The sequence below is a fragment of the Penicillium odoratum genome (genome assembly GCF_028828045.1).
Source record: "Penicillium odoratum strain IBT 22623 chromosome Unknown utg000001l_segment0_segment0, whole genome shotgun sequence".
Classification (NCBI taxonomy): Eukaryota; Fungi; Ascomycota; class Eurotiomycetes; order Eurotiales; family Aspergillaceae; genus Penicillium; species Penicillium odoratum.
In genome coordinates this window covers 1895705-1916408 of record NW_026643143.1, presented here as the reverse complement: position 1 = coordinate 1916408, position 20704 = coordinate 1895705, and the positions used below count along the sequence as shown (strand labels likewise).

At 50.4% G+C, this 20704-nt stretch overlaps 8 protein-coding genes across 8 annotated transcripts; 6 read left to right on the top strand and 2 right to left on the bottom strand.

Moving 5' to 3' along the window:
- Positions 1 to 384: 384 nt before the first annotated feature.
- Positions 385 to 840, top strand: N7520_000696 (uncharacterized protein; the record flags this gene model as incomplete). The annotated part of the gene is made up of 2 exons (XM_057134631.1): positions 385 to 606; positions 679 to 840. 2 exons carry the CDS (start codon positions 385 to 387, stop codon positions 838 to 840), a joined length of 384 nt encoding a protein of 127 aa, XP_057000567.1.
- Positions 841 to 1196: 356 nt separating this feature from the next.
- On the bottom strand, positions 1197 to 4855 carry N7520_000695 (uncharacterized protein; the record flags this gene model as incomplete). The annotated part of the gene is made up of 3 exons (XM_057134630.1): positions 1197 to 1471; positions 1534 to 4663; positions 4715 to 4855. The coding sequence occupies 3 exons, from the start codon at positions 4853 to 4855 to the stop codon at positions 1197 to 1199; spliced, it is 3546 nt and encodes a 1181-aa protein (XP_057000566.1).
- A 407-nt stretch (positions 4856 to 5262) lies between these two features.
- On the top strand, positions 5263 to 6301 carry N7520_000694 (HMG-box domain-containing protein; the record flags this gene model as incomplete). The annotated part of the gene is made up of 3 exons (XM_057134629.1): positions 5263 to 5781; positions 5852 to 6154; positions 6206 to 6301. 3 exons carry the CDS (start codon positions 5263 to 5265, stop codon positions 6299 to 6301), a joined length of 918 nt encoding a protein of 305 aa, XP_057000565.1.
- A 2419-nt stretch (positions 6302 to 8720) lies between these two features.
- Positions 8721 to 13559, top strand: N7520_000693 (uncharacterized protein; the record flags this gene model as incomplete). The annotated part of the gene is made up of 5 exons (XM_057134628.1): positions 8721 to 8735; positions 8783 to 8950; positions 9004 to 12043; positions 12098 to 12222; positions 12276 to 13559. 5 exons carry the CDS (start codon positions 8721 to 8723, stop codon positions 13557 to 13559), a joined length of 4632 nt encoding a protein of 1543 aa, XP_057000564.1.
- Positions 13560 to 14213: 654 nt separating this feature from the next.
- On the top strand, positions 14214 to 15278 carry N7520_000692 (SMP-30/gluconolactonase/LRE family protein; the record flags this gene model as incomplete). The annotated part of the gene is made up of 3 exons (XM_057134627.1): positions 14214 to 14778; positions 14833 to 14965; positions 15014 to 15278. 3 exons carry the CDS (start codon positions 14214 to 14216, stop codon positions 15276 to 15278), a joined length of 963 nt encoding a protein of 320 aa, XP_057000563.1.
- A 622-nt stretch (positions 15279 to 15900) lies between these two features.
- N7520_000691 (SDR family NAD(P)-dependent oxidoreductase) lies at positions 15901 to 16906 on the top strand (the record flags this gene model as incomplete). The annotated part of the gene is made up of 4 exons (XM_057134626.1): positions 15901 to 16174; positions 16228 to 16241; positions 16289 to 16807; positions 16856 to 16906. 4 exons carry the CDS (start codon positions 15901 to 15903, stop codon positions 16904 to 16906), a joined length of 858 nt encoding a protein of 285 aa, XP_057000562.1.
- Positions 16907 to 17127: 221 nt separating this feature from the next.
- On the top strand, positions 17128 to 18231 carry N7520_000690 (Gfo/Idh/MocA family protein; the record flags this gene model as incomplete). Its single annotated transcript, XM_057134625.1, has 1 exon — positions 17128 to 18231. The coding sequence occupies one exon, from the start codon at positions 17128 to 17130 to the stop codon at positions 18229 to 18231; it is 1104 nt and encodes a 367-aa protein (XP_057000561.1).
- A 53-nt stretch (positions 18232 to 18284) lies between these two features.
- N7520_000689 (uncharacterized protein) lies at positions 18285 to 20102 on the bottom strand (the record flags this gene model as incomplete). Its single annotated transcript, XM_057134624.1, has 1 exon — positions 18285 to 20102. One exon carries the CDS (start codon positions 20100 to 20102, stop codon positions 18285 to 18287), a length of 1818 nt encoding a protein of 605 aa, XP_057000560.1.
- Positions 20103 to 20704: the final 602 nt, after the last annotated feature.

Below are 20704 nucleotides of genomic sequence, written 5' to 3'. Positions count from 1 at the left end.
ATGACTTATCTGCTATATCATTTTTGTCGCATATAACATGCGACACAATCCATGCTCCCTAATCACAAAATCAATCAGTAGCGAAGTATATAAATTCATTCTTCGCTATGCTGACATAACCCCACGTGCCCCGGATCGCCGATAGCTTATCGCTTATCGCTCCCAAATGCACTGACCACATCAAGTTCCGACACGAATCAGACTCGATCTATATCCATCTAAAGTACTCAGCTACAATTCCTATCAAATTCACTTCACACTTTCACACTACAAACATTCTGATCTGCAATTATCCCAAACTAGGCAACTCAACCACCAATTCGGCTTCCTTCGCATTACCAGAAACCAAAGAACATTTGAAACATCACCCCCGCACCAGTCTCAATGGGCAACATATGTTCCCGCTCTTCCGACAACGACCCGGATGCCTTCACGGGACCAGGTCGACCAGTTGGAACAGCAAGCCAAAACCCCACTCCACGCGCATCCGTTCCACCAAACGCAAACTGGAAATCATCACCGGGTCGCACACTCGGCGAGACCTCGCCAGCCGGTGCGCAAGGGGCTGGTGACGAAGCGCGCTCCAATGCTGCGATCGCGGCGCAGGTGAGACTATCCATGTCCCTCTGTTTCATGCAGGGGAAATATCTAACCTAAATTTCTATTTCTATGGTATAGAAACGTGCAGAATCCGTGTCAACGGCAAATAAGGGGAAGCTGGGTTCAAAGCTAGCGGCGCAGAAGGCGAAGACGCATACGCAGACGTTAGATCAGGTTAGTCGTGATGAGAGGGCGGCGAGGGATGTAGATAAGGTGGAGCAGGCGAGACAGTGGTCCTGAGCAGAGTTACTTTGTGCTTTAGTCTCGGTGTTTGGGTGCATTTCTTGATTTGTTTTTCTAGGTTAATGGATGCGTTTCATAGCGTTGTCGATGGTTCATATGCATAATCTGATTGAGCAAGGCGAACACTTGTCCGTAACTTGGTCCTTTGCGCTTCTCTACATGAATCCGTCTACTGATACGAATAATACAGTGGATTTTGATCTTTGGGCTTAATGCCTGCATGTGTTTTGCGTTCATCAAGGCTATGTCTGGTATTTCTGATCCAAAATTATCGTACAACCACATGCCATGCGGTACATGTCGAGCATGAAAAGTCATAAAGGCCTAACCGACCAATAAAATGTCTAACGAGGCTAGACAACGCTATAACGACCACTGGCTGGGGCACGAGCATCACTGTCGGCGGCAGCAATAGTACCCTCCTTCAAGAGGCGCATAAGCTCACGCATGGCGTTGGTGACAGTAATCTCAGTTTCACCCTCAACCAGAATGTACAGCTTAGGCGCATCTTCGGAAGCAGGTTCTTTTCCATTTGCGTAGAAATTTCCCTTCGTTGTGATAGATGTGCCGGTGGATTCGAGGATCTTTGCGACGTTTGTGCGGTTCGTGACTGCCCAACGAGCTTTCTCTGTAGCAACTAGTTAGCAAATGTCCTTGACCTGCGTGCAGAATATTGGTTGAAAAACTTACGGGGAAAGTCGTTGATCTCAAGCGTAGCATGGAACGCGCCAGCATCTGGCCCACGATTGTCGATGGGAACTCCTGATCTCATCACACCGGCTCGGCTCAAACGAGCATGAATATCAGCGACGGCAGAGCCGACCTTGTCAAGTGCGTTCTTTGAGCCGCCTGCTGGGTCCTTCTCTGTCCTGTGCACAGTAATCTTGCCATCCAGATCAATGCCCTTGGGCACACCAACAAGCTGTGTAGGAGCTGGAGCAGCAGCAGATTGTACGGATGAAAGAGCCTTGTTAAATCGGTCTTCATCCTTAGCATTCTTTTCCTCTTTCTCTTCCTCGTCCTCGCCTTCTTCGCCGGTTTTGTAGGTGCGACGCTCACGGTTCCGTGCCGTCTCACGTTCCTGGTCAAGCCGCTCTAGACCCTTGCCACCGAATCCAGAGGTGCTGGCTCTTTCTTTACCGGCCTTGACCTTCTCCAGGAAAGCATCGACCAGCTTTTGAACAGGCTCGGGAATCTCCTGACCACTCTGCTTGAGCGCCTTGGCGATATCCACGGAGTATCGTTCTTGTTCATCAGTGAGGAAAGTGACCGCAGTTCCAGTGTTGCCAGCACGACCAGTTCGCCCAGCACGGTGGACATAGTCCTCTAAATGATTGGGAGCGTCGTAGTTGACGACAAGTTTCAGCTGCTTGACGTCCAGACCACGGGCGGCCACAGAGGTAGCAACCAAGACAGGGAAAATACCTGCCTTGAAGTCTTCGATAGTGGAATCACGATCGATCTGGTCCTTTCCACCGTGAATGGACATACACGGATAACCTTTACGCATAAGCTCCTTGAGTAGATTATCAGCGGATTCCTGACGGTCCACGAAGATCAACGCCCGCGCGTCCTCATTTGCGTCATCCTCATACAGGTTACCCAGTAACTCCAAGAGACGGAAAAACTTTTGGTCCTCGTTGCGGACCTCAACAATCTGTGTAATTTCAGGAGCGACAACGCTCTTACCACCAACCACGATCTCGACGGGCTTTTTCAACGTCTTTCGGGCCAAAGCCTCCATGTTTCGAGGGAAGGTGGCAGAAAAGAGGACTGTCTGACGATCTGGTCTTACGTTGGCCATGATCTTCATAACTTGGGGTTCAAAGCCCATATCGAACATGCGATCGGCTTCGTCAAGAACAACGAACGTAACTCGTCGCAAATTTAGTACTCGACCTGCGTTTGCCGCAAGTAAATCGATCATACGACCAGGGGTGCACACAACAATTTCCGCTCCCCGCTTCAGGTCGGCAATTTGATCCTTGATTGGAGCACCACCGTAAGCGCAAACTGCGCGAAGACCTAAAGCTTTTAAGAATGGCTTGCAGTCTTTATGAATCTGAGTTGCCAGTTCACGGGTCGGTGTCATGATCAGACTGATCGGGCCTTCCATGTTTTCAAGAGGCCGTTGATCTTTGATGTGCCTGAACATTGGGATCAGGAATGCCATTGTCTTTCCAGAACCAGTCTTCGCAACACCAATCACATCACGACCAGCCATGACTGAAGGAATAGCTTGGGCTTGAATGGAAGTCAGGCACTCGTAACCAAGTCGCTCAACGACCTCGAGAGTTTGTACACCCAGCCCAACTTCGGCCCATTTCTGTACGGGCTTTGGAATGTCAAGACCGCGGACTTTGATTCCGTCTAGTTCAAGACGCAGGTTTGCGGTCTCCTCCTCGGTCATATCTGCGAGATGTGCTGGCTCGTGATAGAACTCTTTGCGGAAAGGTTCATACTCAACCTTGGCGTGATCCACCGCGGGTATTTCCTTTTTCTTCTTTTTGTTGGCAATGGCAAGAACGTCTTCAGCAGCGTCGTCTCCGACCGCGGTGATGGCCACGTCTTCTTCGTCACCGAACATAGCCTGGGGTTGTTGTGCCTCTTTTTTCTTGGAGAATTTGTTGCCAAAGGTCTTCTTTGGTAGAGGGGCTTCGGCTAGTCCTGACATGAATGCATCCAAGGGATCAATTTCCTCATCTACTTCCATTTCAACTTCGGCCTGCGAGTTGGACACATCCGTCATTTGAACATCACCATTTGTTTGGGAGTCGCCTTGTCCGTCGCTTTCCGACTGAATCACATTCTGAAGTCGCTCTTCTCGGCGCTCTGCTGCTGCTCGCGCGTTGGCTTCGGCGTCCTCCTCGGTCCCATCTTCTTGCATATCCATGTCATCGTCTCCGGCATCATCTGCTGTATTATCTTTGCCATCATCAAGAGGAGGAGTGGGAAGCCTCTCGAGCTTCTTACGCGTAGATTCCTCTTCACCAAACCCAAGCGTGCGGGTGGCCGTGGATTTCTCCTTGTCAGAGGCTAATTTCGCTCCTCCCAGTCCAAACCCACCCACATTGCCTATGGGCTTAAAAGAAGCGGAATTGGAAACGGAGGTGGAGAGGTGTGATTGTTTCGCGGCGGTCTTTGTGATTTGGGGAACAGCGACATCATTTCCAAGTACAGCGGGCGATGCAGCAGAGGTTGTGACGTTCTTCGCGATGGCTTTAGGGTCGAATTTCCCAGGGTACGGAGTGGATGCCGTAGAGTCAATGGGTGTCGCGGGTGTTTGGGGTGAAGCAACGGCGGGGGAAACCCCGGATTTACGATCAATAGCTTCCAAAATGTTCCGTGGGCCAGCGGCAGCCTGTTCTTGTTCCTTGCGTTCACGCTCGGCGGCTTGCTTCTCTTTCCATGCTGCCAATTTTGCGAGTCTCTCGGCTTTCTTCTGCTCGTCCGTCTGAGCGGCGGGTGCGGGTGCGGGGGTGGATGCTTTGGATGGCTCGCGAGTTCGAGACCTCGACTGCCGATTCGATCCACGGTCTCGGCTATCTTCCCGTCTAGACTTGGACTTCAGGTCAGCAGAATCATCCGTGCGCCTGCGATCACGGTCGCGTGAATCATCTCGCCTGGGTCGGTAATCTCTGTCGCGGCTTCTCCGGCGAAAGTCATCTCGCTCTCTAGACCGTCGGCGGTCTCGAGATCGTTCTCTGCGAGTGGGTCGGTAGGTATCTTCATCGCGGCGGTCTAGGGAGCGGTCACGTCGTCGGTAGCTGGGTCTGTCGCGACCGTTATCGCGACCACGGTACCGGCGCTGTAGGGTGATCTGATTAGATGGAGCTCTCACTACGCTGGACTGGGGCCATTGGCGACGTACCTCTGGACTGCGGGATCGGCGATAGCTGCGTCCCTCATCCCGCCGGCTTCGATCATAGCGGTCATCATCTCTGCGGCTCCGCTTGGATGAGTGTGTGCTGCCTACAGGAGATGGTGAGCGAGTATCCCCGTGGCGAGCCATTGTTGCAGGCCAACGATGAGTGAGTATTACTGAAACTCAAAAGCACCAAGATTTGAGCACCAAGTGGAAATATCACCAGAGTCCCATATAGCTCTCACTGAATGGATCAGTCAGTTATTCTCGAAGAAAGTGAGCCGTTGACTTGAATATATAAATCGCTAATGTTGATGCTATTTTCGCGGAGGATGGAGATCGCTATCACATGACGTGCACGTGATGCGCTAAACCCAAAACGGAAGGTTCCAAACGGAAGCTTGGACGCGACCCTAACAACCAGCCACTGCTTGCGTCAGGAGCCCCTTCACACTCATTTGCTTTTTATAGCCATTCAGCTGATCAAGATTGGTGATTGATTAGAACCTGACTACAGATCTATTCAGACTGAGATTAAAGCTTCTCATAGACTCATGTCTTTACAGTGGGCCACTCGCGCAGGTGTCCTGCGGCACCTACATCTCGACCATGCTATGGCTCGCCCTGGTCGTGTGACCGGACTGCAGAACCAACTCCGCCATCTTTCTCTTTCCAGCCAACCTCGATTGACTCCGCGGGTCGGAGTCCTATCTGCCATTACATCTCAGCAATCTCACTCATATGCGACAGATGCCTCTCGCCCAACGCCCAAGAAAGCCACCAAGGCCACCGATGGCACGCGCAAGAAGAGCACAGCACCTACAAAGAAGCGCGAATTAACAGAGAAGCAGAAGGAAAAGTTGAAGGAAGACAAGGAGAAGAAGAAACAACGGGACCATATCAATGCGCTCAAGGAAACTGCGCTGGAGCCCCCGAAAAAGCTCACCGTATCTGCGCACCTCGTTGCTTTGCAGTCGAAGCTCGCCGAGCTCAAGTCCCAGTACCCGACGCAGAAGGAAGCATTCGGAGCTGCATCGTCGGCTGTCAAAGATATCCCTGCCCATGAGTATGAGGTAAGCTTACACCCGTCGTGCAGCTCTCCGAGTCAATTGCCCCAAGGCTCACGCTGACTTCCAATGCTAGCGACACCAAATCCAAGCCGCAGAGAACCGTGCTGCAAATGAAGCCGCTTTGATCTCATGGCTTAAGTCGTACACCCCTCTTCAGATCAAGAAAGCCAACGTTGCCCGTCGTGCTCTGGCCAAGCTTACCGGCAAACCTTACAAGCCCATCCAAGATGATCGTCAGGTGAAGCGACCCCTCATTCCCTTCGTTCGTTTCGCGAATGAGCGGAAAGCAAGTGGTGATCTCAAGTCCATGGCTCCAACGGAGTCTTTCAAACGTATTGGGGAGGAATGGAAATCCCTCACCGAGGCGGAGAAGGAGGTATGTTGTTTCCTCAGTGGGCTCTAGATATTGATACTGACAATTACTTAGCCATTCAACAAGCTGTATCGCGAAGATCAGGAGCGGTATGATCGTGAATACAAGGAGACATACGGCGTGGAGAGGCAACCCGTCAAGTCGGATTAAGCACGAGGATGCGGTACATTTCGGCGGTAGTAGGTGGGACGGTGTTTTCAGAAACGAAACTGGGTCTTGGGTGCGGGAAAAGGGATTTGAAGTTTGTCTTTTGTGTCGCGTTGTTTCATATTCTCCCATGAGCCCTTTTTCTTATGTCGCTGTATTGTAGTCCACATTGTGCTCAAATGTCACATCTATACCTTTGAACTACTTATCTCTCCCTGACCTGTCATATTTAAGATCAGTTTATCCTCCCCCCCTCTAATTGTCTGATCCCCGGGGGTATGAGTTGCAGAAGCCCCAAATCCTGCAATGCATTCTAGTCAAGGCCCTCCACAGCGGAGTACCCCCGCACGAGTGGGCTCCGAGTCGTCTTTCAAAGTGGCGGTGAGTGAAACAATGTGTCTGGCTTGCAGAGCAGCCCAAACCGACCCTCTTTTCTCCGCAGATGGATTGGACTGTGGCAAATTGTAGATTTCTTTTGGGAGGTTTTGAGTTGTAAATCTTGACAGGTATGTATAGGTTGAGTAAGTATGAATTAAGCAAGCCAACTAACGTGCTTTATTTTGCTATGTAGCTTTCTCCGCAGCCCCTTGTCCCTGCATTATATGGATCCAACCAGCATTACTTTCGCAATACAAAGTACTCCGTACTCCGTACGGAGTACACGTATCTTGTTTGTTTATTGTCCGCAGACGGGCGTACCCGCAATTTAGTCGGGCATCCACGGTTGAAGCTAGTGCGATCCACGGATGAGGGGTACACGTTGATGCGGTGAACACGATCCAAATAACCAAGGATACATAGAAAGGGTAAATGGGAGAAGCATATAGATCAGAATACCTTCAAGATCATATTGGTAACTGTAATATCCCCTGCTTCTGGTTGGGGCAGGAGCCTCCCTTCTTGTTTTTATTTACGTTAATGGAGGGGGGCTCTCGTTATCGATAGGCGGGCCAACAACTGCATCATGTACGATGCGCATATCAGCATGTCTGTGCGACGCCTTCGAGTATGCATTACATTTGTACTTTGAGAAAATTTAGGAGGCATTTGAAGACTTTTTCTCAGGTCGAGATATACATAGAAAATTCATCACCAATTCATTTGTTCATCTGTTCATCCCAGCCTTCGATTTTCCATTTTCGTTTTTTTTTTTTTTCACTTTAACCTATTTGGGTGGAGTTCTTTTTAGATTGTACTCCCGATATTCCCGAGGCGTTCATCTTCAAGCAATTCAATTTGTATTGAGGGCTGATCTGAAAGAATTATGAACAGCAGTTGACTGGAAGTGATTTTGAGCTGAAAGAAGTAAAAAGACCTCAAGGTGTACAAGTGTGATGAAGAGAAAAGACGGTAATGATGATCACCCACCGCCCCAATTCTACTTCCATCCCTGCCTGATCCTTTTGCTCCCTTGAAAACTTTATCTGATTACTTCTGCCAGGTTTCATTTCCTCTCCTTAATTCTCTAAGATTCATCACGCAAGCGCTGCGTCCATCGATCCTACATAATCTCGTTATCGTCTATCGGAACGACGCTATCCGAATCTAGCATTGAGCACCGAGCTCGCGCCGGTCGTGCAGGGTGGCTATTGTGTTTTGTCTGCTTGACCCACGGAATCAACCGATTCAAAGACCCTCGAATCCTCCGATTTCTTAACGACCCACTCGATCTATTCTACCGGCCCAACCTTGACTCATCTCAGCCGGCTCCCGCGCGTGGGGACAACAGAACACCAGACACCCACCCCATGTGTTCTCAGCCAGTCGCCACGAAGGGCTGGAGACACTGAGTGCCCCGATATTGCGAAAACGAAGACAAAAGTCGCATGCGACTTCTATAACACCATGGCGACTGTCGCAAGCGCTCGCTACGATGAATGCGCCGGCGTGGTCGCAGGAGTAAAGCAGGAATGCTGGAAACTGGCGGTGGATACACTACTGGATGACGTGTGGGCGACATTGATTATTGGAAATAAGAGTCGTCTGCGTCAAGGTAAAAATATGGGCAGTACAGTATTGAGTCTGACTTCTCCCGCACCGCCCTCGTACACCCAGCCGCCTCCGTCTTACGAAGATGCCGTCAGCGATCTACCGCCGGGATACGGGACGTTGGAGGTGCTTGCGGAGCGTAAGACCGGTTTGCTGCCCGTCGCGTTACCCGCGCTTGCTGAAAAGGCCAAGTCAAATTCAACAGACCAAATCTCTTCATTGAAAAATCGGAGAAAAGACATTGATATTGATTTTGGGAGCACGGTGGGCATCCGGGAACACAAAGGAAAGAAGAAGGGTGGTGGCGCAAATAAGAAGGCTGTGGTATACACTCCCGCGGCAAACACCGGTGGTTTGAACGGCGCAGAAGAAGCGCCGAGTGGTGGTGGTGGTGATGCAGGTGGAGGTGGAGATACGGGTGCCGGGGGAGGCGATGGGGGTGATGGGGGTGACGGAGGTTGGGGGGACGACTGGGCAACAGCTGGCTCTAAGAAGAAGAGCAAGAAGGAAGAGGAAGAAGAAGAAGAAGCAGAACGACTGGCCAAAGAGGAAGAGGAACGGAAGGCTGCCGAAGTATCTACTGCAAACAATCTTAGCTGGGCTGAGGATGGGAATGCAGATGGTGACGATTGGGCTGGTGTTGGAAAGAAGAAGAAAGGCAAGGTACGATACGCCGTTTGACAATTCCGCATAGCATTTATTGACGTGAAATACAGAATGATCCACCAGCAGACGATTTTCAGGATGTCGGTCTGAACGATGGTGCACCTCAGCTGGACTTGAACTTCGATACAGCACCTAAAACTGGCGGGACCGGTTTTGGCTTCGGCGGCTGGGGTAAGGACTGGAATACTGGCGACTCTAACAAAATGGGACTTGGGGCCATTGGTGAGTCTGCCTCAAAAGGGGAATCCAAAGATACGAACCCCTGGGCAATCGGCAAGACGAAATCATCCAAGACCCCCGGTGGGTTTGATTTTGGTGATTTGGGATCCCCTCCTGCGCAAGAAATTAAGCCTGATGATAGCTGGGGAGCATGGGGTACCTCTAAGAATGACAAAAAGAGCTTACTTGATCCGGAGCCCGAACCTGAACCTCAACCAGAGCCAGAACCGGAGCCAGAACCAGAGCCAGAACCTGAACCGGAGCCTATCAATGATCCCACGCTAGAGATTGGGTTCAAAACCCTTCCCAAGAAGGAACAACGAAGGTTAAAAAAAGAATACGAACAGAAGGTTAAGGATGCCAAAGCGGAGGCCGAGGCCAGGGCTCAGGCAAGAGAGGAAGCAAAGGCAGCCAAGGAAGAGGAGGAGCGTCTAGCCAAGGAAGAGGAAGAGAAGAAAGCCCAGGAGGAAGCAGAGCAGAAGGCCAAAGAGGAGGAGCGTCTAGCCAAGGAAGAGGAAGAGAAGAAAGCCCAGGAAGAATCCAATGACTGGTCATGGGGCGTCCCATCCAAGAAGGACAAGAAAAAGAAGATTGATCTTTTGGCTGACCCTTTACCTGCACCCGATCCTCCTACGGATGGTGGTTGGATGGGTGGTTGGGGAACCGAAAAGAAAAAAAAGTCCAAGGATCCCGAGCCGGTGGTGGAACCTTCTCAACAGGAGGACGACACCTGGGATAGCTGGGGCGTCGCAACCAAGAAGAAGAGTAAGGGTAAAGTCGAACCAGAGCCGGAGCCGGAACCTGAACCTGAACCTGAACCCGAGCCTGAACCCGAACCTGAGCCAGAACCGGAACCTGAGCCAGTACCGGAGCCAGAGCGAGAGCCACTTGATCCTCTCTACGAAAATTGGGCTGGCCTAAATTCCAAGGAAAGAAAGAAGCGAGAGAAGAAGTTGACGCAGAAAGGCCTTCCTATTCCTGGTAAAGATGGCTTCCAGCTTCCCTCTGACAAACCGCCCGAGCCCGAGCCTGAACCCGAGCCTGAACCTGCACCTGAACCTGAACCTGAGCCCGAACCTGAGCCCGAGCCCGAACCTGAACCCGAGCCAGAGCCAGAGCCGGAACCGGAGCCAGAGCCAGTGAAGCCAATCGAAGAGGAAGCTTGGGGAGGATCTTGGGGTGTTACCAAAACCAAGAAGAAAAAGAAGGGCAAGGATGTGGAAGAACCGCCACCTCGTGCTCCTACTCCTCCCCCTCAGAGCCTCACCCCGGAACCCGAGGCGTTCAATGAAGGTCCAGATGATATATGGGCAGAGCTTGCCCCAAAGACTTCTAAGGGCAAGAAGACGAAGTCTATTGAGCCGCCGAAGGAAGAGAAACCTGCGGCGAAGGGCTTCTGGGCAAGTATCACAGGAGGGTCATCATCTAAGAAATCCACCAAGAAAGCCGACCCTCCTCAGGAGGACGACCTTCTAATTGATGTTGGAGATGATCCCTCCCCCGAGCCAGAGCCAGAGCCAGAGCCGGAGCCAGAAGCTGAACCTGAACCGGAGCCTGAGCCGGAGCCGAAGCCGGAGCCAGAAAAGCCCAAAGCCAAGAGCATGGCTAAGTTATCTGTTGCTGAGCGTATCAAAGCTTTGGAGCAGGCCAAAAAGGACAAATTAAAGGAGAGTTCTAAGTCAAAATCGAAAGAAAAGGAGAAGAAGCCTGAACCCGAACCGGCGCCAGAACCTCCCGCTGAAGACCCGAAGCCAGAAAAAGACCGCGAGCGTTCTAAAGAATCTGTTCCGGGCAGCTTCCCTGACGAACCTTCTGCTGAGCCCGAGCCAGAACCTCAACCGGAGCCTGAACCGGAACCGGAGCCAGAGCCAGAGCCTGAACCTGAACCTCCAGGTCCTGATCTTTCGAAGATGTCCAAGAAAGAACTCAAGAAATATAAGAAAGCCCAAGCAGCAGCTGAGGCTGCGAAGGAATTTGATCCGCCTCCGGCGCCTGAAGCGCCAGAAGCGCCAGAACCGGAGCCCGAAGCCGAGCGCGAGCTTAGCGCGGAGGCTGAGGCTGAGGTTGAGCCAGCTGAAGAAGCTGACGACGGAGCCCCTCCGATACCCCCCTCTGAAGAACCGGAGGAAAAACCGGCGGAAAAACCTTCAAAGTCTTCTAAAAAAGATCGCCCACGTGCGGAGCGTACCAATACATCTTCTAGCTGGGGATTCTGGGGCACGGCGCCACCAGCAAAGAAATCCAACAAAAAGGAACCAAAGCCTCCAAAGGAACCCGAGCCGGAACCGGAACCAGAGCCTCACACAGAGCCTCAACCTGAGCCCGAGCCTGAGCCTGAAGCCGAACCCGAGCCGGCGCCAAAGCCCGAAGCAGTAAAAGCGGAAGTTGAAGCTCCTGAAGCATCCAAGGAGCCCTCCAAGGACAAAAAGAAATCTTCCAAGGAAAAGGAGTCCAGAAGAAAGGAAAGCAGTCGGGTAGAGCGGTCTCCCACAGATGCAAGGCCAAAAGTGACAAAGTCTCGGCCAAAGGAGTACGATCAGGAGATAGAAAAGTCATCAACATCGGACCGAGAAAAGCGACGTGAGCGCGAGGCACGTGCCTCAAAACAGCAGCGTGCCACGACCTTGTCTAATTTCATACTTGGCGCTCCCCCGTCTGCACGAACCAAATCAACGCGTAAGCCGGCAACTTCGAAATCAGCCTCCAGACCAGTATCGCGACGACCATCTGTTGATATGGATGGTGAGGGATCCATGCCATCCCCACCCCCGGAGGACAAGCCCGAGATGCCCGATAAGGCAGCCAAATTGATGGGCATGAGCGCATCGAAATCGAAGCGTGAACGTCCACGGATGGAGAGGCGGAAATCAGGTGAGAATCTATCAGTCCTCCAAGTATGACCCACTCTAATCATGTTCTGCGTAGCCCCTCGAGACCCTTATGTAATTGAGGACGACGACTTGGTCATGGTCAACGCAGAAGACGCCGATGGCCAATCGCCCAAGGAGGGGTCCAAGGGTTCTGCACCGAGGCGAAAATCCAGGAGAGAGGTAAGTAGTCTCACATCCATATACTTGGAGCTGCGCTAAAAACATCTCCACAGTCGCGTCCAAAGCCCGATGATGACGATGCTGTCATGGTCGATGCAGATGGGCCCGAAGATGGCGTGCTTGTCGATGCCCCAAGAGACCCCAGGGAGCGGCGCTTGAAGCGCGCCAACACAGCTCCACCGCCGAAGAAACAAGAATCTGGAGGTTTAATGGGTCTCCTTGGTTCCTTCAGGAAAAATACTACTACTCGTCCAGAAATGCCAGACAGACGAAAGTCCCGCTCATACCGCGATGAAGAAGCACGGAACATGACTGAGCCAGAGCGTGAGGATCCTCGACGAGTGCGACGTGATGACCGCCGCCGGCGATCTGTCAGACCAGAGACAGATGTGGAAGGATTCACCACTGATGCTGCCGGTGCGGCTGCAGGTGAAACAGAAGCCGAAGATCCCGAAGTCCGCAGAGCTGCCCGTCGAGCGAAGCGCTCATCTCGACAGGCGCCTTCTGACACACGTGAGACGGAAGCGCGGGAAGCTGAGGAGAGACGCGCCAGACGCAAAGAAAGAGAGAGAGCGCGTGAGCAAAAAGCTAAAGAGGAGGAAGAAGAGCGCCGTCGTGTCCGCCGCGCTGCACGAGAGGAGCGACGTGCTCGAGAAGAACAAGAAGCCCAAGAAGCCCGCGAAGCCGAAGCTGCCGCCGAGGCTAAGGAAGCAGAACGACGCGAACGCCGACGTGTCCGCGAAGAAGAGATGGCAGCAAAGGCCAAACGTCGGCGTTCGCGCGCGGAAGAACCTCCCGCCCAAAACTTCTACCCACCTGAAGAGCGACGTCGCGGGTCCCGGACAGCCGACGACGCGAAGTATCGTCGCAGGCCCAGGCCAATCATTCCAGAAGACCCCGAGGAGCCTCTCATGGCCGGCGGCCTTAACCATGGCAAGCCGAAGAAAGATAAGACATCCTCATGGGTCTACTCCCAAGCCGATGAACCCCCCGAACCCCCGCCACTCGTCCCAACCTTCATCGACATGCCTCCAGCCGCAGCCGCGGCGGCTGAAAACCTTAACGCACACTCCCTTTCTTCAGATGAAGAAGCTCGACGTGCTGTCCGTCGCCGTGCCCGCCGTCGTGCCAAATACGGCGATATGGCCGACGAGGAGATTGACGAGATCCGTTCCCGCCGTCAGCCGTCGCGACGGGATCCAAAAAGTAGCTCTGGCAGTGGAGACTACGAGCGTGATCGTGGTATGAGGTCTCATGGAAGTCGGCAGGATGCTCCTGTACCTCCTAGCTCTGGAGCGAAGAAGTCGAGCTGGTTGCGCAAACTTGCAAACTTCTAAATTTAACATGATGTCTCACGATACGATGGATGCGCTTGTTCTTTATCTCTTTTCATCCTTATTTCCTCCCTTTATGTTTCATTATTCATGGCGCAGGTGGCTTGTATTTTGTTACTTCTGACTCCATATATCCCCCAAATCTGCTCTACTTCTAGGCAGGCAACTCTCACGACAGACACGAAATGATTTTTATGATATGATATATGTTCAAAATGATTTATTGATTCGTCTTTGCTTTGTTCATACGATTTTGACTCTATATCTCTGTCTATACAAACTGCTCAAGATCCAAGAAACGTATGACAATTGTAGATTACAACGATCGCGCTGGCGACTGGATAATTGAAAATCTATCCATTTTTGATCTACCTTGGCTGGCGCTTGGGATCTCATGCCAAAATTCAAAATCTGGCGCGCTTCTGGTAGAGCCGATGGAGTCAAGAAATTATCCTTGCGACTGTGCAGAACCCCCGTCTTGCGTGGGATAGACCCAACTACACGGGATAGATTGAACGGGAGAAGACAAGCAACCCGTGGGATTTCCTCCACTTTAATTCCATCTTTGATACCTATAAGGAGTTGAAAAAACATGGAATCACGAGAATTCTATCCTCCAGCACAAGACACAGACACATACCGCCCTGGAAACTCAACATGGAAGGCTTAGAATCAATCGACGGCGGCAGCATCTGGTACAAATGCCCCGAGCAGATGGTCCTCGGTGAGGCCCCCATCTTCCGAGCCAGCGATTCAACCCTACACTGGGTAGACTGTCTGTCCGAGCCATCAAGACTGTACATTCTGAAAATCGACGACGCGGGCGACGCCGTCGGGGAAGCCCGTGTTCTCGAATTGGAAGACAGCGTCACTGTGGTTTTCTTCCGCAAGAACCACCCGGGCTACATTGCAGCATACTACCAGGGTGTCTGCTTCATCGACGAAGAAACCGGGAAATTGGAGGTTGTCAAGGAGATCATTCCCACAAACCAACGGGATGAATTGCGCTTCAACGATGGTGGAATCGATGCCAAAGGACGTTTCTGGCTGGCAGAGATTGATAAAACGGCGATGGCATTCGGTCCCAATCAGCTTCCTGCGAGCTATGGTACTCCCCGAGGACGTCTCTGGCGCTATGACCCTGATGGGAGTCTCCATCTCATGATTCCGGATGGAATTGTTTGTGGCAATGGACTAGGATGGAGTCCAGACAACAAAACTAGTAAGCGACCATGTGTTCTCTGTTCACTGCCAGATTTCTCACTCTTGTGTCCAGTGTACTTTCACGATTCCGTCGCTATGCTTGTGTGGGCATACGACTTTGACCTGGAGACGGGAGCAATCTCCAACAAGCGTCTCCTGATCGATCGCCGGACATCATTCGGCGAGCCTGATGGAATGGTTGTTGAGTATGTTTACATTCCTTAGAATACCTTTCATAAGCTAATGGCAAATAGTACCGATGGCAATTTGTGGATCGCCATGTTCGCCTCCAACCGTGTTATGGTATTTAGCCCCGACGCCCGCCATCTTAAAGATATTGTGTTCTCTGCGCGAAACCCGGCGTGCACCACGTGGGGAGGAAAGAATTTCGACATACTTTACATGGCTAGTGGCAAGGATAGAAGTCCTAACCCGCGTCCAGATGATGAAGGTGGTCATATGTTCCGTTATAAGCCTGTTGGTGCTCGAGGCCAAGCTAAGCATGAGTTTGCTGGCTGAATAAATGGAGATAGGATTTGGCTGGAATTTTTGCATTTAGAGTATAGCGGAAGAAATGAATAAAACTTTTCTTGTGCAATTCAGATTTTCAATTATGGAATATTCCTTGCAATATACCTACAACACTGTCTGACCGGATATATGTGGCTTGACTTTGGGTTGGGTCTAAAGAATGAGCTCAAGGACGTGACGTGTTATATCTAGACATCAGAAATCAAGCACTACAAAAGAAATATTAATGTGAATCAATCCCATCAGAAAGCTTACGATGATATCCCGCGTCCGAATCCAAATAGTCGGCAAATAGAATGTTGCCGACGCCACAGACCATGAGGGGTAGCATGGCGTAGATAACGAAAAATAAGTAAGCGACATCTTGATATGGGAGTTAAGCGATAGGTGCGAATACAGACTAAGAAATCAAGACATAACAACCAATAGGAATATTCTCCGAGTAAGAACCTTGAAGCATGGTAAACAACGCATTTTCACCTTCCATCCCACCCAAGACCGCGGGATAAGGGAAAATGCGGAGAAGCTAGTCATCACCAATCACGATTTATCATAAAGGCGATTTCTCCAAATTATCCAGCAATTTTCAATTGCACTTTCATCAAACACCATGCCGAAAGTCTTTTTCATCACTGGAGCAGGAAGTGGACTCGGTCGAGTCGCCGCTCGTTATTTGCTGCTGAAGGGCCATCGGGTCTTTCTCACAGACTATAATGAGGCCTTTCTAGAGATGACATGTACCAAGCACTTGCCTTCAGTCATTCCAGCAGAATCGCTAGACAACTTCAAGTGGTCCGCGATGGACGTCGCAAGCAACGATCAAGTCAAGATTGCCGTGGACAAATGTGTAAAGGAATTTGGAACAATCGATGTTCTCATCAACAGTACGGATGTTAATCATAATCCCCTCCCAGATAATAAGCTAACACCTCTCCAGATGCTGGAATTAATGTACGACTCTTCTCCACGCAAAGTCCCCGATCTAACCCGAACACCAGAGCCAATACATGCGCAACGGAATACGAATGGACGAAGTCCCAACATCAGACTTCGAACGAATCCTCAATGTGAACCTCGTCGGAACCTACCGAGTATCCCAACACGCGATCCCATACCTCGAGAATACCCCCGGCGGAGGCGTAATCATCAACATGTCCAGCTGCCGCGCTACCCAACAAAGCAAACACGGCGAAGCATACGCCGCATCCAAAGCAGGAATTGAAGGACTCTCCATGGCTATGTCGGTGAGTTTGGGGCCGAAGATCCGAGTCCACGCCATCAGTCCGGGGATGGTCGATGTACGGTTTGAGCGAGAAGAAGAACTCTTGCCGGATGTTGAGACTATTCGGCAAGATTTGTACCGTGATTTTCAGAGTGAATATGCACCCGAGTGGGGTTATGGGAAGAGTGAGGCGATGCATCAGTCTCATCCTGTTGGAAGGATTGGGAAGGGAGAGGATATTGCGAAGTGGATTGAGTTTTTGTCTGTTACCGAGGGTGGATTTACTACCGGAGGGGTATGTATTGGATTCCTGTTCGAGGAATTGCTACTAACTATTCTATAGACATACCTGGTGGATGGAGGACATTCTAAAGTCTTGTCGTATCCGAACTAGTCCTAATGGAAGGAGAGAAACTAGCACTTGAGGGCTACGGAGGTGTGGGTTATAGGAAAAAAAAGATAAATTGAGATGCTTTCACTGTGTATTCATGCCTCCATTTTAGTATACAATTCCCGCTTAGACCCATTTACGCGGGATGAGTGAAACCTCCTTTTAAAAGCGATGGGATTCCCACTCATTCGCTGATTTCAACCTTTCTTAAAGAAGAAAAGAAAATGCAGACAGTAATTCTACTGGGGACAGCCCACCCACACATCTTCCACCGTTTCCAATACCTGAAAGACCAAGAAGTGAGAGTACTTGGATATTATGAAAGCGACAAACAAATCTCATCACGCATGCAAGAGAAATCAGGCTTTACAGAATACACCAACTGCGACGAACTACTTCAACTCAACTTCGACACTGTATTGATCCATGGCCGCGACTACGAAAACGCCAATTATATTCGTCTTGCTATAAATAATGGCGCAAAAGCCATCTTTCTAGAAAAGCCCGGCGTGGCGCGACCGGAGGAACTCCATGAACTTCGATCCGAGATTACCAGACTTGGTATCATTTTCGAGATTGGGTGGGAATTACACTATCTCGAAACGGTGGAGTTTGCACGACAGTTGTTGCGGAGTGCGGTTTTGGGGAATATCACCCAAGTTCGTTTTCATGGTGGCTGTCCCGGTGGTGCGGCTGCAGAACCGTGGCAATCATATGAAGAGAATATTGGAGGTTTTTTCTACAGTTTAGGTGGACATGTGGTTGAGATTTTGGTTGATTTGTTTGGGCTTCCGAATCAGGTGGTTTCGTCGATTAGGAAGTTGCCTGTGGAGAAGGCTCATCGGGGGTTTTCGTGGTTTCCGGATCTTTTTGGGGAACGGGAGTTGAATCCTGAGAAGGCTATTGGGACGTTAGTTCATGAGGATCTTGCGTCGGCTATCTTGGAGTATGATACTATGAATGCTCATCTTGATTTTACAGCCTGGGAGCCTAGTGGGTATCTTCATGATTGGACGGTTGATATATATGGTACTGGTGGTGCACTTCATCTCAATCTTGAGACTGGTGGGTATATTTTGATGAAGGATGAGGGAGAAGGTTGGAAAGCAGGTCGAAATGAGATTCTTGTTGCGGAGAAATATGGGAAGGGGGAGATGTTGACGGAGGCGTTCATCAGACAAATGGATGCTTTCTTTTCTCGGATTCGGACTGGGAAGTCTAGTTCGATGCCATGTGACGAGGTCATTGCACAAAAAGTTCTACAGCTATTTGATGCGTTGTATAAATCTGCAGAAACCAGATTATGGGTTCCAGTGGAGGGCACATAGTTCTCAATTCAAGTCTTGCTGTTTGTACCTATTTGTAGAAAGCCTCCAGGGCTCTAGTAATAAATCTCAGAGTTTGCAAGCCAATATGCAGTCTCATAATTGTCCATTTCCTCACAGCCCAGAGTACACAAGGAATACCAAGTGGCCAGTGGGTTATCAAAGGTTTCAATATCCGTCCCAGACTCAGAAAGAACCACAGTTATATTGGCCGACTTGGTCAAGCTACTTAACCGGACCGCCAAGTTGTAAATTCCACTATTGGAGGCCTCAGAGCAGGGGGTATAGGCATCACAGGGATCCGTATTAGCAATCTGGAAGTAGGCATTTGATGGTGATACCAGGGTCACATCCATGGTAACGCCGCCTTGCGTCAAGACGGCAGTTCTATTGCCCGTTCCCAGAGTGATTGTCGCCGTCGTATGCCAGCTGGTTGCGATATCAACTGCACTCGACGCCCGAACTTCATCACGGATCAAAAGCTGGGTACCGTTCAGCATCGCGACACCTCTCATGACACTCGTGGTGACATTCGCGTATGCCTGGGTCAGATTGGCAACACCAAAGCGGCTGGAATCGTCAAAGCTGCCCACCCACCGCAATGAATTATTAGCAGAGGGGATCTGGTTGGCGAAATGTAGAGGAGTTTGCGAGGACGTCGAAATGCTTAGCGTATTGGCACCCTCGCTCCGGCATCGATAGTATGTCCAGCGACGAGACCCGACGAAATAGTCTGTAAGACTGTAGCTATCCGATCCAAGTAATTCTGCCCATCGATAACCTTTGTAATCCACAACAAAAGAACCTGCGTCAAGATGTCCATGCGAGCGACCGTTGTAACCGCCCATGAAGCCGAAGAACCAGGCATCGGAGTCCGTCCATGAAGCTCGGTAGGTCATGCCTGCAACTCCAGCGAATTGGTCATATAGCGGCATACTGGACAGAACACTGGGTGTCTTCAAGGATGAATTGTAGAATAAGTATGCTTGGAATGTCGCTGCTTCGCTTGTTGTGAATCGCGACAACATTCCTTGTAGCCATTCAGGCTTGTTGAACTTCTGTGCCCAGTAGCCAACGCTCCACAAGCTGTTGGCATTGCTGAATGTCCAGGCACCATCTGCCCAGCTAAAACCACCGGTTTGACCAAAACTGTGAGTCAGCCATGCTCCGAGGTTGCTCATGCCTGGCAAGTCAGATATGCCCAGGTCGTCACCCAAAGCACTGTCCAAAGACCCCATAGTCAGGCCAAGAAAAATGCCCGCATAGGTGCCGTATGAGTATCCTTCGACCCAACCTCCGTCAGGGGCATATTGCTCCAAGGAAGTATTCAGCTTGGGGAACGAGAAGTCAACGATAGAATTTGCAAGTGTTGAGTTCTTGTCTCCAATCGCCAGCGCAGCAATGATAAGACAACCATTGGTGACCTGAGCCCAATTATTGGTATGCTCACTCCACGAGTTGATGGAAGAATTTAACGCCGGCGTGAATGCCTTCTGAGTGATCGCAGACTCAATCACACTGCGCTGAGAGGCAGTCAACTCATCGTACACCCAGTCATAACCGATCGAGACCGTCATGGCTATATCTGCGGTATTCAAGAAGTCAGACGGGTCCCAGTCTGGGAGATTCGCTAAAAGCGTGATAGTATCGATAATCCAGTCCGAGTAGGTGGTGTCACTTGTCAAGAGGTACATTCCTGCTGTAGCCCCGACATTCAATCGAATAGTGCTTGACCATGATGTAGCGGCTGTGATCGATACGGCTGTTTCAACAGCTGTATTTGCCGTGGTTGCTAGGGATTCCAGAATACCCTGGTAGTAGGTGTCTGTCTTGTTCATGCTAAGCACCGCGTCAATGCGGTCTGATGTAAACATCAACCGAGGGTGGGATGGCAGGCTGGTGAAGTCTATGGTACCCAGAGCTGCCAGAGCTCCAACGGAAAACCATAAAAATAGAAGAAGAAAAACCATATTTAATATGCTCAATATTTTCAATTTTTGAATGTCTGATTCAGTGTCATAGATTAATGCCCACCGGTCCCAACATTGAGTTTTTATATCACAAATCTGTCGCCATTTGAATTCAAAAACTTTTGATAGTTAGGAAATCCTCGAGTATATTTCCCATCCCACATTAAAAACCTTGGAATTCATATCCACACTTCTAAAACATCTTCAAAGATAGGAAGTGGAGTGGGAGTGGATCTGATCCCCACAAGTTTCTTTCCTTCAATATCTATCAACTTTGAAGTTGATGCTTGTCAACTCAGTTCCCTTCCCCCGTATGGTCTATAACTCCTTATCTCCCAAATCTAAGATTGTGCAAGGTTGTAGAAGATTGTGGCCGAGATAGTACTGAACTTTGTCGCTATCTAATCCGGGGTCCATCCCGCAGCTTACGCGGGGGCGACTTATCTTCCCCACATGGCCACGAGGCCCAATAACCATGAGACTGATATAAAACAAGATCGGCACTC